General features: G+C 36.3%; 1 protein-coding gene across 1 annotated transcript in view; it reads left to right on the forward strand.

Annotated features, from left to right (window-relative positions):
• LOC150079440 (polypeptide N-acetylgalactosaminyltransferase 13-like) overlaps positions 1-17807 on the forward strand; it is a 111892-nt gene that overhangs the window by 38830 nt on the left and 55255 nt on the right. The window contains exons 5-6 of the mRNA XM_090383718.1: positions 1053-1204; positions 8357-8527. Of these exons, the coding sequence (XP_090239844.1) occupies positions 1053-1204; positions 8357-8527 (323 nt within the window). The remainder of the gene's footprint in view (positions 1-1052; positions 1205-8356; positions 8528-17807) is intronic.

The raw sequence follows: 17807 nt of genomic DNA on the forward strand, positions 1-17807 counted from the left end.
TTTAGTGTCAAGTATTAATTATCTCAGAGTTCCCTTTATATAACTTCCGTATCAGTTATGTATTAATTAATTATGTTACGTTTGTAATCTAAGTCGGTATATGTATTTAGTTAAAAGTACAGTTTAAATGCCAACGAAGTTCAACAAGTTTAATAGATTTTACAGATCACTGAAAGTATTATAACCTATCTATACTAATGCTATCTAGGTTCGATATATAACGATCGTATGACAAAGACAAAGGCGGGAAGTTACGAACGGTAATCTATGGACACTTAAGTATTAATTAACTTTCAAATCTCGCTGTCTCAATTCAGAATAAACTAATGATCCTTACTAGGTCTATAAGCTACTTACAAAAAATAATTTGATGTAAACAATATTCAATAAGCAGCTAAATATGGCTAAAAAAAACTTGTTGTTCAGTGGAGTTGTGACTTGTAACACGTGGATACCCTTACCAATACTTTTATGTAATTGAAAGGCCGAGTAAAGAATAAATACACCAAATTAATCAGAAAATCACAAAATAATGCTATACTACTAAATTTAAATCAAAAGTTTTAGAAAAACAATAATTTCAAATCAATAAATAATAAAAAATCCACAGTGGCTTTGAACACATCGGGCCCCTACTAGCCTCGTCCCTCGTTATATGAGGGTTACCTGTACTAATATTAACATCTTACTCTTGGACTGTATGCAATAATCTATGCCAAATGTTTTGCATAGATTGTTGCATGTATCTCAAATTACCATGGTTCTAATAAAGTGGCCAGGCAGTATGCAAACACCCAATAGCTTGATTGACACCAGCATTCGATCAGTATAAAACCATTAATCAGATGCAAGCTTCATGTAGTTTGATGAACATAAAATAGTCCAGTGATGCATGAGATGTGTGAAAGTGTTTCTATCCCCCCCCCACTAACTTTGTATTTTGCAGCAGTAGCTGTGACTAACTGTTGATATTTATTTTTAATTTTGTTCTGTTTTGTGTATGTAAAAAATCAAGATTAAACTTATTCCTCCTGTTTCTTTATCCATTACAGGTTTTGAGGACAAAAAAGAGATCTGGGCTAATACGAGCTCGCCTGCTTGGAGCTGCTATTACTAAAGGACAGGTAATAACATTTCTTGATGCACACTGTGAGTGTACCCAGGGATGGCTGGAACCTTTGTTAGCAAGGGTTGCTGATGACAGGTATGGTGTTCTGCCGTTTACTCTACCTTTTTTTTTTTAATTAAATGTTAATTTTAACTCTTCTTAATCTATAATTTTAATGCTAAGAAAAGGTATAAAGACTGTTTGAAAGTTCCAGATGTTAAGGTTACACTAAGTGTTAAGTCTTGTTGATTATTTTACTGGTAACTTGGTTCAGATATTAGCAGTGTGTATATATATATATATATATATATATATATATATATATATATATATATATATATATTAATAGTTATATTAGTGATAAAAGGAAAGCAAGAAATAAAGCAAAGCAAGAAAGTTAAAAGACAATAACTAATATTTATGGGTTAATGCAGTTGCAAGCAATCATGCAATACACCCACAATGTCTATAGAATATCATTAGAAAAAGTAAATCAATCCAATAATAAGAATACCATCAAGGACTTAAGAAAACGCAAAAAAAAAAAAAAAAAAAAATTATTATTATCGCTTTTTACCGACAATCTAGATGACTTCAACTGGGGCCAACCACCCAGAATGAAGGCAAAAAACGACAAGAAGTTCTCTGTTTCTGTGATGATCAATATATGCTAAGTAATTTAAATCTAAACCAAATATAAACCAGTATAGGCCGAACATAAATCGAATATAAATAAATCGAATGAAGATAATTAATTAAGAAAAATTTTGAAATATTAGAATCAAAGGTAAGAAATATAAGTAAAATATAAATGTAAGCATATATTAATCATCGTTGACCCGACAGAGAACGTAATTTAAGGATTAAAACAAGATTAAATATATAATACATACTACATTTGACCGTATCTAGGACATAATGTAATAGTCGTCAAAATAAGATATAAGTTGTGGCTCGGGCATACTCGAGCCACAACTTATATCTTGTAATGCCTTTAAGCTGTCCTACACTCTTTATTTTTATTTCTCCGAAATTATTAGGGCAATCCGAGGACGTAGGAGAAACTATTTCTTATCTATACCACTATTTTTCGCCTTTGTGGAGTTCAGGTTCTATTTTTCCTACTCCTTTAGTTTTTCTTCTTACTATCTGCATGTTTCTCTTTGCGTTAATTTAATTTAATTATTTATTTTTACCGTATCCATCACATAGGGGGCACCACATATTATTTTGACGACTATTACATTATGTCCTAGATACGGTCAAATGTAGTATGTATTATATATTTAATCTTGTTTTAATCCTTAAATTACGTTCTCTGTCGGGTCAACGATGATTAATATATGCTTACATTTATATTTTACTTATATTTCTTACCTTTGATTCTAATATTTCAAAATTTTTCTTAATTAATTATCTTCATTCGATTTATTTATATTCGATTTATGTTCGGCCTATACTGGTTTATAATTGGTTTAGATTTAAATTACTTAGCATATATTGATCATCACAGAAACAGAGAACTTCTTGTCGTTTTTTGCCTTCATTCTGGGTGGTTAGCCCCAGTTGAAGTCATCTAGATTGTCGGTAAAAAGCGATAATAATAATTTTTTTTTTTTTTTTGCGTTTTCTTAAGTCCTTGATGGTATTCTTATTATTGGATTGATTTACTTTTTCTAATGATATTCTATATATATATATATATATATATAATTTACTTATTTATAATATAGAAATGCTGTTGTGAGTGAAGGAAGCTTGGGGACCTTACTGGCAGGAGAGAATATGGCTCCCCAGTTTGCAAGCATCAAAATCCTCTTAAAATGCAGGAATGAGGAAGAGAGAAAGATCTTAAATAGGAACATGGAATATAAAGACTGGAGAAACCTAAAACATGAGATGGAAATGAAAGGAATGCACATTATAGGGCTAAGTGAAGTAGTATGCTGGGAAGGCTGTAGAGGCATAAAAAAACTGTATATTTTAGTGAGGATGAAGTACACAGAGGTAGGAATTGCAGGAAGCAAGATTAGTGTAAATTTCCAAAAATTAGTATTCCAGATATTCCTATTTTAGGACAGTATCTTCTTGCTTCCTCCCCCCCAGTATAGTTCTATATTTTAAACTTGCACATTTGGTGTTCGCTAGGTATTGTTTGAAGAGACAAAAGTTTCAAACAGGTAATGATACTTTGTTCACTGCTTTCATGAATATCAGATATTCACTGTCACAACATAGTAGAGAAAAATGTTGCTGATTAGATTAGCATGTGTCTTGTAGCTTGTGGACTGTTATTTTTATGACATTAGCTCATTTTATTATTTTCAAAATGGAATGCCTAAAAGCCATTTCACTCACAGTTGAGTGTATATTCATTACCCTGATGTTTTACTTGAACTATAGTTCCATTTGTATATCTTAACACTGCATTGGTGGCACAGGACCAGTGCGGTTCCTCTTGAAAATAATGAGCCTGCATTAACTATTTGTCAAAGATAAAAAGCTGTGAATTGAATTTTTTTTTTTTTTTTTTTTTTTTACATCCCTAAATATAAACAAATTTTTACTTGCTATCATTTTTTTTTTTATTGTTTTCTAGAGGTTTTTTTTTTTTTTTTATACAGCAGATTTCACAGCTGCAGTTTCCAGCACAACAATCCTTATCTGTGCAACAAGATGCATCAAGATGCATGAATTGACTCGTCAACAAGATGAGTTAATTCATGCTAGACACCACATTTCTCTAATTTTTACTTGTAACACTAGTGTGTGAACCTAACAGGTACCATGCTACAAAGCTCAGCATTATGCATTTGTTTTTAGTTCTAGTTACAACTAGACCTCACATAATGCGAATTCGATTAATGTGTTTTTCAATTACTGCTATTTGAAAAAATTATACCACTTTACTTTACTCAATGCAAATTTCCAGTTAACGCGATCTTTTTTTATGTGATAGTTGAAAATGATTCGAATCGTGCTAAGCAGCCAATAAACAAGCGTTTGTTTAACAATAAACAAGCAGCCAATAAACAAGCGTTTGTTTAACAATAAACAAGCAGCCAATAAACAAGCCCGCTGCCTGCCGCAGTGTATTCCTTCAACCATTGGAAGCAAACGTGTTACTTGCTTGTCGTTTGCTAATAAAGTCACATGTAGATACATTTAAAAATTCTGATTTTCTACCCCTGTTAATTATGGATAAAAGAAAGAGTGAAAAACAATGTGATTGCAATAAAAAAAAAATGAAAAGTTATTACTTTAGCTGAAAAACTCGAAGTTATTAAAAAACATGAAAGTGGTGCAAACCATTCGAAAATTGCAAGAGATCTAGGATACAGCGAGTCTACGGTATGAACTGTCTTGAGCCATAAAGACGGATATAAAGAGAAAGGTAAAGTTTCATCAACTTCTTTTGTTTTACAAAATACCAGAAATAGAACTTCAATAATGATTGAAATTGAAAGTCTTTTATCATTTTGGATAGAAGATCATCAAAAATTAATTCCATTATCTAAGGAAAATATTCAGAGCAAAGCTATTAACATTTTTACTAAGCTCAAAGAAACAAAATATCAAGGGGAGACTGAAACGTTTGTTGCTAGTTCAGGGTGGTTTGAACGTTTCAAAAATCAAGCAGGACTGCATAATGTTAAAGTAACGGGGGAAGCAGCCAAATTTCCTGCAGAATTGCAAAAAAATCAATTAGGATGGTGAATACCACGATCCCCAAATATTTAATGCAGACAAAATGGACCTATTTTGGAAACAAATGCCAACTAAAACTTATTTGGCTGTAAATGAAGCATCACAACCTGGGTATAAAGTCTCAAAAGAATGAGACTTTATTGAGATTGATGAGGAGATAATGCTGAAAGTGATTTTAAATTGAAGTCTGTGCTTGTGTACTGTACACAAAATCCTAGGGCTTTAAAAGGATACAGCCATCGAACACTTCCAGTCATTTTGCATTCAAATAAAAAAGCATGGATGACCAAATCCCTATTTGAAATTTACGGAAATAGCAAGCCTCGAAAGTTGCAATTGTCCAACAGTTTGAAGCCTATTGCAAGAAAAATAATCTTGCTTTTAGATAATGCACCTGGACATCCTTCTGCACTTGGCGACTTAAATAAAAATGTGAAAGTTGTTTTTTTACCTGTGAATATGACTTCATTATTGCAACCCATGGACCAAGGGACAATTGCGACTTTCAAGGCTTGCTATTTCCGTAGAACATTTGTACAGGCACTTGAAGCTACAACAGGAGACAATGCAATTTCTGTACCGGAATTTTGGAAAAAATATAACATATGAGTGAGCATTGAAAACATTCATACAGCATGGGAAGAAGTGACAGCCAGCAATATGAGCAAGGATGTAGCTCAAAAAGTTGTTAAAGACATAACTACTATTGGTAATGACCTTGGTTTCAAAAGCTTGGATACAGCTAACATTCAAGAATCACTGAATTTGCATTCAGAACAGCTAAGTGACAATGATCTCCTTCAATTAGAGGAACAGCATGCGTACGAAGAAGCTGAAGAAAAAGAGTGTGAGCCAGATGAAAATGTTACCTCAATGGAAAGAACTAGGTGAAATCTTTCATATAGCAGAGAACCCCAAAAAAAAAAAAAAAAGGTAATGGATGTTGATCCTAACATCGAAAGAAGCGTGTTATTTCACCAGGGTCTAGAGAAGCTTATTGTCAGCTATCAGAAATTATATGTTGAAAAAAAAAGCCAAAACTGTTCAAACGACTGTGTTCCAATTTTTTCGTAGCAAATAGTTAGTTTCTTCAATATGTATTTTATGCAATAAACATTTAATTCTGTAATTATTTTTATTATCTTTTACATGGTATACAGTTAAAAAGTTATTTAACAGGTATTTTTAAAATTCTTTATGGACATTCCTGAAGGTCACTGACCAATTATAATTTTTCCTATTGATTGTTTGTTATATTCGATTAACGTGTTTCCGTTTTGTGCGATATGCTCGCGGGAAGAATTAATCGCGTTAATTGAGGCCAGCCTGTATTTAGAACACTTTAACATGATCTGTCGACATAATCTATCCATGTGAATATTGTCAATGATTTTAATTCTGTACTAGTCACATGAGGTTGATTCAACCCTGCCAATATTTCAGAAATATGTGCTTCATCTACTCTGCCCACGCAGCTGAAACTCCTAATACCTGTTGTTAAATGTTTTCTGTGAATTTTCTGCAGAAAATTCCAGAAATATCTGTTAATTATCGCACAGTTAGAAAAAAAATTCATGATTAAGTTAAACTTAATTATATGCATGTGTTGATTGATATATGTCATGAAGAGTTATTGATAGTAATCCGGCTTTACTGCCGCATGCATTTCATCCAATCAGTAATGCCCTCTGGCTTCATGATATTGATGCATCATCTGGAATCAAACTGTTTACTTGCACACTTCACAATTCATGCAGTGAGCTGTCCTGTTACGGACAGGTTCTTCTCGAATCAACGCTTAGGTTGAACGCATGATTTTTAAATTTACATTTGCTTGGTGACAAGTCTAAAGGGAGTTTTAATTTTCAAAAATTAATTAAACATATATGCTTTTAATATAGAACATTTTTTTTTTTATATTTGTCCAGAAAAGATTGAATATATTGATGTCATTAAAAAATTAACAATTTTTAATTTTGATTTTTTTTTTTTCTTTTTCCAAATTTTCCAATTTTTTGTGCACATGGAGGAATTTAAATTATTCAGTGACTGCTGATGGGGTTAATGGTCTTACATGAGGTATTTTTGAATGATTCATTTGAAAGAGCCTTAGGCTGGATTCATTTAGAAAGGAATTTTAGATTGGATTCATTTGAATCCAGTCTTAAACTACCTTCCTGCAATTTTAATTTATGGCCACTAGTTATGGAATCATTTATAACAATGAAAATTTTGCCTTCATTCATTTTACTATCCCCTTTCAGAACCTCATAGACCTTAATCAGGTCCATTCTATGGTCCCTAGTTTCCAAGCTCTGTTGCCCACAAATTCGGAGTCTTTCCTCATATGGGCACTCTTTTGTGGATCGTACCAATTGAGTTACTGTCTTTGGACTCTTTCAAGAAGCTCACTGTCTTTCTTTTTGGGTATGGTCTCCTTACTGGCCACTTCTCTAACTGAAATCTTAAATTGCCTTATTTACTTACCTACCTTGCATTTAACTGTACTTAAACATAGCTGCTGCTTTTCTGACCATTCTTGAAGTTTATCCAAGTTGCCCTGAAGGTGCACTGTTGGGTGTTGATCAGTAATCACTCTCCTGACCTTCACATCATCTCCAAATTTTGACAATATGCCCTCTATCCCTTTGTCAATGCCATATATGAAAATCAGAAACAACAGTGGTCCTAGAACCAATTCTTGGGGACCCCACTAATGTTAAACCAGGCTCAAGAGTAATCTGCAGAGTGATTGTTGGGCCAAGGGCCATTAATTATGGTCCTCAGTGCCCCCTGCTCTACAGCCACCCTGTGATCCACCTTAGGATCTTTTCTGTGATCCCAACATGTTCTGGCTTACACAGTAATATGTTGTGCAGAACTGAGTTAGATGCCTTGCTAAAATCCAAATAAACGATGTCAAAATTATTTCCTATATTCTGACAATGAGTGATTGTAAAAATAGTTAAGAGTTAGCTATATATGATTTTCCTTAACAAAACTGTGCTGTGTATCCTTCAAAATTCCATATCTGTATATATATCCCTACATTGCACTCTTGATCATTGACACCATGATTTTCGCTATCACTGAAGTTTGACTGAGTAGTCTGTAGATATTCACTTTACTCTTAGAACTGCTTTGGTGTATTAGTGATACGTTGGCACATCTGCAGTGCAAAGGAATTTCTCTTGGGGCTAAAGATGTCCTCAGAATTAACCTTAATTGTTCAATGCACTCTCTTGCTGCCTTCCTCAAAATTACTGGGTATATGCCATCACCTCCAGGAGAAAATAATGTATTGATTTGTAAGATTTTCTGAGATTTATTCTATCTCATTAATCTTTAATTAAATAATTAATTAATAATATCAACACAGTAATTATCAACAAAGTACTTAAAAACTTTGTTGTTAAAAACAAACATGTAATCTGAAATATGCTTCCTTTTTAACTGATATTTTTCAAACAAGAACAGAATAGAAAAATATTTTTAAATGGAATATTTTTTTGCCTAACAGAATATTATTGTATGTTTCAGAACTCGTGTAGTATGCCCAATCATTGATGTTATAAGTGACGAAACTTTTGAGTATATTCCTGCTTCTGATATGACATGGGGAGGATTCAACTGGAAGTTAAATTTTCGGTGGTATAGGGTTCCACAAAGAGAGGTAGATCGTCGTGGTGGTGACAGAACACTTCCTCTTAGGTATTTGTTTTTAAAGAGAATTCAATGTCATATTGCTCTCTGGTTTTTTCTGTGTTATAATTAACAATAAGTCTATTTGAATATTTGTTCTGATGTTCTGATAATGTTTGTGCTGAATTTGTTTTCTGTAGTATTTCAATAGTAAAATAAAACTAAATTCTCTTAGCCAAAATTAGAAGGTATAAGTTGAGATGTGCTACTTTATAGTGAATAGTAGTGAATTTTTAACATCCCAACTGCAGAGTACATTACAACATGAAAAAAAAAAAAAAAATATATATATATATATATATATATATATATGTATATATATATATATATATTTTTTTTTTTTTAATTTAAATTTTAAATAACATACACATCCAATAATAGTGGAGTACAGCAGCTGCTATTTATTCTCTGCCATTTTTGAAATGCTGTCTTTACTTTTCATATTTATTGTGGTGTATTTTTATACTGTTTCTTTCGTTTGCTTATACTGTCAAGTTTGTTCATTTTCTGAACTTTCACACAACACCAAAAAAGATTGTTTTTAAACCATAATGGACAAACCACATTTAATATTTAAAACTTTCCATACTGCCGTGTTATAATAATCTTAATTTTTCATTTCGAGTACTAAATTATCCTCTCAGAAGTATTTGGATGCCACTCTAAAGGTAATAAGAAATAGCAACTGGGTGTATGATTAGGAACATATATAAAAGAGTGTAGGAAACACCAGAGGAGGGCAGAGGAGAGAGAGAGAAAACAATAGCAGCAGTATGAGTTGTAGTAAGAGGCTTGGAGTTCCAAAGAGGTATGGTTATTGGTTGATCAGTGTCAGTAATTTGTCATTGCATACTACAGAAGACTATCTTTCAGTGTGAGCAGTAAGTGAAACGAAAAGTTTGAAGACTAAGGGCAATAGAGCAGTTACATCACAATCTGGTAGGCCAAGAAAATAAATGATAGAGAGGTAAGCTCCGAAAGGTGGTTGCATCATTTCCTTTAGGTATCTCTACAAAGTCTGATATCTGAGCTCTAAATTTCTAGTAGGATGGGGTGTGCATGCATGCGTGCTCTGCTGATTAGCTCAATGAAACACAAACAGGTGCTATTTAGAGTGTTGTATAGCCCATTATTTATGCACTTCTTAGAACAGCGGAAAGAGGTTCTATAGTTTTTTTTTTTATGTGAACCCCAAACACGAGAGGTATTAGAACCTATAGTACTTAGTACCGTGCTTGGGTTTGAGGTTAAGAAGACGAAAGAAGATATTTGTTGACATTGGACTTGAACTTCTGTAGATTGTAATTTTCAGGAAATATGTATGAAGGAAGGTTGTTCCAGAAAACGGCAGTTGAATGAATAAATGAGGAAGATGAAAAGTTGGTTCTGTGGGTTTGAAGTTGGACAGTAAATGGATGTTGGCTGGTGGCGGCACGTGTTCGGACTGTTTTGAAAGAGAGAGCAGGAATTATAGAAGCCAATTCAGAAGAACAGTGCCCATGGAAGTATCTGTAGAAGAGGCATGCAGCAGAAACAGTGCGTCTATGAGAAAGCGAGTGGAGAGACTCTGTTAGAGATGAATCATTAATTAACCTAACTGCCCTCTTCTGAATGGAATCAAGAAGCCGGAGAGAGGTTTTGGGGGTACCACCCCAGATATGGGAACAATATTCCATGGCAGGGCGAATTTGCGATTTATACAGAGTGAGAAGCTGTTTGGAAGAAAAGTAACACCGAGAGCGAAAGAGAAAACCAAGTTTTTTAGATGCAGAGGAAGCAATATTTGTAATGTGCTTATGCCAAGAGAGATTAGAAGTCAGGGTAATCCCCAAAAGAGATATCATTTTGCCTAGAAATCGGAGTGTCACTAAAGATAAGTATAGGAGCAGAAGAATCCTTTTTGCGAGATATAAGACAAGACTGAGTTTTAGAAGGGTTGAAATCAACTAAGTTGTCTTTGCCCCACTGGAGAATTACCTGAAGATCTGCATTTAAGGAATTGGTAGCAGATTTTCGAGAAGTTGAAGCAGATTGAGCAGGACAAGGTTTCTCAAAATGGAAAGTTGAATGCAATGTGCTATCATCGGCAAAACTATGGATAGGATTTTCAGTCAATGGAAGAAGGTCATTGATATACAAGAGGAAAAGAGTGGGGGAAAGAACTGAACCTTGGGGGACACCGGCATTAGTGGAGAAGTTAGAAGACAGAGAGCCATCTACCATCACCCTCAGTGAGCGATCAGAGAGAAAACTGGATAACCAATTACTAAAAACAGTTGGCAAACCATAAGATGGAAGCTTGTTTAGAAGACCTTTATGCCAAACACGATCAAAAGCCTTTGAGATGTCAAGAGCAACTACTTGTGTTTCACCGAACCTTTCCATTGAATTAGTCCATAAATGGGTAACATAAGCCAGAATATCTCCAGTGGATCGACACTGACGGAATCCATACTGGTGATCGTTGATCAGACGGAAGGTTTCTAGGTAGTTTAAGAATTGGCGGTTAATTGATTTCTCCATTACTTTAGAAAGAGTAGAAGTAATTGCAATGGGATGATAATTGGATGGGAGGGATTTGTCACCCTTTTTAGGAACTGGCTGGATATGAGCAAATTTCCAAGCAGAAGGAAAAACACCTTTGGAATAAAAAATTGAAAAAAGGCGGCAAAGAATAGGAGTAAGTTCAGGAGCACAGGTTTTGAGAACAAGTGGAGAAATACCATCAGGACCTGGAGCTTTCTTAGCATCAAGATTCATCAAAATCCTTCTGATATCCTTTTGACGGAAGACCACAGGAGGCATTGAATGGAGCGTGTTGGGAATGGTGGGAGGTGTTTTACCAAGATCATTAATACGTGAGCTGGAAGAAAAATGGGATGCTAGCAGGTCAGCTTTATCCTTGGCTAAAGTGGCAACAGAACCATCTGGTTTGGACAGAGGTGGGAGCAAAGATGGGCAAAAGTTGCGGCCAATAGCTTTGGCAAGAGACCAGAATGCTCGGCTACCATTAGGGCAAGAAGCAAGTTTTCTACTCTTAGCCTGTTCAAACTCTAGTTTGGACTGGTTAATAACTGCTTTACATCTGTTGCGAGCTTTAGTGTAGGCAGAAAATGAAACTGAAGAATTAGAAACAAGCCAATTACGATATGCAACATTCTTCTCTTGGACAGCCTTAGCACATTTATTGGAAAACCAAGGTTTAGATAAGGACGAGATTTTAAAGTGGAGTGTGGGATAAAGGATTCCATTCCTGCAAGAATAATTTCACTGACACGATCTGAGCAAACGTTGACATCAGAAGTTTTGAAACAGTAATCCGACCAAGGAAAAGAAGAAAAGAAGTCTCGCAGGTCATCCCATTTTGCATTCTTGTAATGCCAAACAACACGTGGTTGGGAATAGCCATGAGATAAAGGTTCCATTGGAGAAGAGACAATCACCAAGTTGTGATCTGAAGTGCCTAAAGGACCTCTCACTTTGACTGTGTACTTAGAAGGGTTGTTTGTGAGAAAAAGATCAAGCGTATTGGCTGTATGATTAGGATTGTCCGGTATTCTTGTAGGTAAATGGACAATCTGTGCTAGGTCATTAGTAATTGCAAAAGCCTCAGCATCTCGACCTGCTGGGTCGGTGTGACTAGAAAACGGAAGCCAGCTGGAGTTGTGAACATTAAAATCACCAAGTAAAATTACTTCACTGTTAGGAAAGTTGGACTGGAGAAAGTCAAGTTGCAAAGAGAGGAAGTCAAAGAGCTCCAAGTGATTAGTGGAGTTGGGAGAACGGTAGAGACAACAGATGAATTTGACACAATGAGGTAGAGAGATTTTAAGCTAGAGAAGATCAAAGAGAGGAGATTCCAAATTGCCAAGTCTCTGACAGGGAATATCAGAACGGACATATGCACAAGTACCACCTTTGAGGCGAAAGGAATGATACAGCGAATAATTTGGGCATCTGAGATGAGCAGTAGATGAATCAACCGATAACTGAGATTCTGTCAGAAAAAGTACATGGGGTTTGGCAGACTGCAAGTGGAAATGGACATTGTTGAGATTAGAATTGAGACCACGTATATTTGTGAAATGAATTAGGAAGTCCTTGGGAGGTTTAGATCTTTTCGCAGATAAGCTTGCTCTATTAGTTTGACAATTCATGGTGTATTCAATAGTAAGAAAAAGTAGGTGGGACATGCTGTATGAAGTAATGAAATTTTTGGATATGGTGTACATGTGGTAAGAATATACCCAGATCCTTGACATAACGTGGCCTCGACAATGCTCCCCGCATACACACTACTCGGACTCCCTCCAGTCACTATCTGGCAGAGTAGAGGCAGCAAGATTATACACTAGCTGAACCGGAAGCTTCCTAGAGAGTTACCAATAGGTTCAGTCCGGTGTACTAACTACCGGCTGGCCTGCGAACACCGTTTTAGAGCTGTACCCTCGAAATGTAAGGAATATTGGATCTTGCCACGACGTTCATCATAACCTCAAAAGTCATCAATCATACTGCATGATGGAAGAGATAGGGAAAGGTTGACTGGAACTTAGCCCTAGAGACTAAACATGGGTTCCACCATTTCAAGCCTCCAATGAGCAAAGTGGTGGTATTTCACCAGTTGATGACAGTCGTCTACCACCTAGTACTGCCTGGTAACATAGAGGGGCGGCGTTCCTCCATGTGGTGTGGGCGCCACACCTCGACCCCTGCTTACGTTGGTTCACACCTGGGTGGTCACCCACCATGTACTTGTGCATGGAGGTTATACCCAGGATTACTAACAGTCCCACCATTGTGAAGGTGCAAGCAGAGGATTTGGCTGTCACAGACCGTCCGGACTTCGCCGAAATTGGGTCCACTTGACTTGAGTGTCACCCGAATATCAGTTCCATCAGCGTTTTATGCTCCCAGATAGCAAGTACAGCTTGTCTGGCATATCTGAGAGAATGTCTGTGACAACCTCAAGGACCAAAATTTGAACGCCCGAACAGGAACATGAACCCTGGTCCGTTAGGTTAAAAGCCTATAGTGCACAAGTCTTGCTGAAAATTGTTCCAATTCAATAGTTGACTTGGGGTATAGGAATGCCCGGAGAATGCTGCTGCTTTCTGAATTGCATTATCCCAATAGTTAAGGTTTTAGGAGAAAGTATCATTGGATGTTTTTTTTTTTTTGTTTTTTTTTTTTTTTATCAGAAAGCATCAAAACCCTCAGTGCTGTGTCATATATTTATATTTTGGACAACTATCTGGCAGGTAAGCTTTTCTAATACTGTTGGTACCCAACTTGTCATATTCTAGAAAATTAATGCTCTGTCCCAGTAGAATTTTGATGCACTATAGCTTCCGTTGCTGATGTGCCAACAAAACCAAAATCAAACAATCTGTTCCACAAAGCCAAAATAAGATTTCAAAATATAAGAGCGATGAAGCCCAGTTTTTTCTACTTTAAGTAATATTGTTAAAATATAAGATAGATTATTATACCTTTTTTTTTAGGAAATTTCTTCACCAATGATCATCAAATTGATCCAGTTAATATAATATAATATAAAAGACCTAAGTTTATAACACGGAAATATCCTTATTAAGAGATTAAAATTATGCGGTTTTTTATAAAATTAATCTTGTCTTTAATTCCCATTGTCTACTTACTGCTACCAAGGAAGAGCAAAGCATAGCCAATGTACACCAATCTACCCCAAACTAAACCCAATAGTAAAGATAGATTAGAAACAGAAGACAATTGTCAAACTATATTAAAATATTTTTGTCTAGACTTCTTTATACATGACGAGGTATTTCGGTTATGAACTGTGCTCACAAGAAGTAAAGTGATAATTTAAACAATATCCCTTATACTTTAAAATTAGTGCAGTGCGACAAGATTATTTGCATTAACCAATGTGAATCGCGCTATTCACACATGCGCGTAAAGGCTCACAAGTCCGAAATAGCATTAGCATTAGTAGAGGTATATGATGCAAGAAAGCAAGCTTATGCAGCATCAGCCAAAAAAAAAAAAAAAAAAAACACTTCCATTTCACCCCTCTGTTCGTTCGAATTACCTATCCAGCTAAACCTTAAATTTATTTAGGCTATCAACTTCCACAACAAGGGATGGAAGTCTGTTCCACCAACCAACTACCCGCTGGCTAAAGGCAAATTTCTGCATATCTATCCTACATCTGTTTTTCCTCAATCTGAATTTATGCCCTCTCAGGTAATTATTCTGAGCAAGAGGAAGAATCCCATCAGCATTGAGCATGCTCAAACCATTCAAGGCTTTATACAACTCTATCAGATCACCGTGCCAGTGCCTAGTCTCCAGACACTGTAATTTGCAAAACTTAAATCTTTCTTCATAAGAGCAACCCTTTGTTCCATTCACTAATCTTGTTGCTCTTTGCTGTACTCGTTCCAGCAGCTTTACATCCTTCTTGAAATGAGGCCTCCAGACCTGTATACAGTACTCAAGATGTGGCCTGACCATTGCCTTATACAAGGGAATAATCACCTCCTTATCCCTGCTAGAAAAATTCCTGTATATCATTGACAAGACACCATGAGTTACTCTTGCAGCCTGTCTGCACTGCTCAGAGAACTTCATATCTGCCTGCACAATTACCCCAGGTCCTTTTCATTCTCTACCACTGTCAGTGTAGTACTACAGAGTTGATACGTTGCTCTGGGGTTGCTGTTTCCCATATGTAGTACTTTACATTTGTCAATGTTAAACTTCATTTGCCACCTCTCAAGTCATCTGCTCAACCTTTCCAGATCCTGTTGCAGCAGCAGCATAACATCAGTAGTGTCCTTAACAACCCTGCCAACCTTTGTATCATCTGCAAACTTGGACATTAAGCTTGATATACCATCATCAATATCATTTATAAATACAGAAAACAACAATGGACCCAACACTGAACCCTGAGGGACTCCATTAATAACATTAGTCCACGATGAGCAGTGTCCATTGATTACCACTCTGTCTTCTCCCCCTCAACCATCACTTTATCCATAGCAGCAATTTTCCTCCAATGCCACACTGCTCCAATTTGTGCAGCAGTCTTCCATGTGTAACAGTACCAAAAGCCTTTCTAAGATCCTAATATATAATATCAAAGTTACTCCCTGCATCCAGTTCTTTTGTGACTGCATCATAGTATCCAATCAAATTGGTCAGGCAAGACTTTCCCTTAACAAAACCATGCTGTGTCCGAGCTATAACTGAAGTCTTGTATAGATGATCCTGCATTGCTTCTTTAACCAGTGCCTCCATTAATTTTCCTGGAACAGAAGTTAAACTCACAGGTCTATAATTACTTGTGTCAGCCTTTGATCCTCCTTTGTGAATTTGGGTCACATTTGCACATCTCCAGTCTATGGGTACCTCCCCTGAGTCCAAAGAAGCTCTCATAATTATGGCTAAGGGTTTGCTTACTTTCTTTGCTGCCGCCTTTAATATAACTGGATAGATCCTATCCACCCCAGGTGCCTTTTTTATGTTTATCTTCAACAATTTCTCCTCCACTTCCCTCTCGGTTATTACAAAATCATCTAGCTCACTGTCAGAGTTTACTTCACCTCTGGCATTCCCCTTCCCGAATAACTCCTCATGTGTGAATGTAGATGCAAAATACTCATTTAGTTTGTTAGCCACCTGAGCAGGATCCTCAACTGTTGAACCATCAATATCCGGTGGACCAATCTGATTCATCCCTTTCCTTCTAGAGTTTACAGAGGTAAAGAACTCTTTTCTGTTTTTCTTTGCATCCTTTGCCAAGGATTTCTCATAATCTGCCTAATCTCCTTTGTGACTTGGTTACAGACCAGCTTATATCTATCATAGGCTTCCATGTCACCCATTAATTTATATGTATCCCATGCATTTTTCTTCTCTGCCATATGCCTCATTAGTTCATCTGAGATCCATTTAGGCCTAAACCTTGAACAATATTTCTTAGTTGGTATGTAAAGCCTAGTAGCTTCCAGATAAGTTCTTTGAATCCTTCCCATTTTGAATTTGCTGTTAGTAACATCATCAGTTGATCCCACCGTATAGAATTTAAATACTGTTTCAGACCATCGTAGTCGCCTTTACGAAAGCAAAAACCCTTCCCCAAAAACCCCTGATGGTAGTTACCTCTTTGAGTAAATCCCACTTCAGCACACTGTGATCACTGCCACCTAGTGGTTCCTTTATCTGCAGATTCTTAATGAAGAATCACTACTGATAATCAGATCAAGAGTATTACTCCCTCTGGTTGCCTCCCGAACATGCTGATGTAGAAAACAATCATCCAATAAATCCACAAAAGCCTTGCTAGTGTATGAGTGACCAACCCACAAATTCCAGTCAATATCTGGGAAATTAAAATCCCCCATTATAAGACTCCCTGATTTACTGGCCCACTCTATTTCCCTGTACAGTTTCTTATTATACTCATCAGAGTCATTAGGCCTATAGCACACTCCTACTCTTAATTTTGATCTCCCAATGCTTATGTCACACCAAACTGACTCGACACTGCACTGTTCAGCGATGTCGACTGGCTTCACTTCCTTGGATTTATGTTTTTCTTAACTAATAGCATAACCCCTCCTCCCTTTCTATCCTCTCTATCCTCTCTGTACACATTGTACTCCCCAAATTTCAGTTTTGCATTCCTTATATCTGTGTGACACCACGTCTCTGATATTCCAACAATATCTGCCTTTGATGTTTTGAGCAATACCTCAAATTCATCAAATTTATTTACCAAACTCTTAGCATTGGTGTACATGCAAGTATACATGCACCTGTTTTTATTCTTAGCTACCCTAACACAACCCATGTGTTTACTTGTACTGCAATGACTCCCAGCAGTCTCTGAAATATCCTGCATCTTGTTTTCCAAGCTGCTGCTCATTCCAATAGAAGCAGTGCGAGAATCACTTTTCACCTCTGCCTAACAGTGCCTTGATAGCATCAGCAAATATTCTTGCACCCTTTCTATTTAAGTGTATCCCATCCCTGTAGAAGCAGTCTCTCCTGTTAACAAGTATAGAGCAGGCTGAAAAAAATTCTATCCCTTGAGCCTTGCACAATCTTTCCAGGGCCAAATTGATCGACTAGTCTCTCATCATATACTCCCTCCCATCGTGTCCGGGCAGAATTGCAGACACTTTCAAATTCAATCCTAATTCATGGCTTTTTTTTCAACAGTGACCTGTACTTGTTAAGTAATTCTGCCGGTCTTCTACTCTTATTATCATTAGTGGCAACGTGTACAACTATATCA

Source organism: Mastigoproctus giganteus, chromosome 10, assembly GCF_048544385.1.
Source record: "Mastigoproctus giganteus isolate SK-2022 chromosome 10, ASM4854438v1, whole genome shotgun sequence".
Taxonomy (NCBI): Eukaryota; Metazoa; Arthropoda; class Arachnida; order Uropygi; family Thelyphonidae; genus Mastigoproctus; species Mastigoproctus giganteus.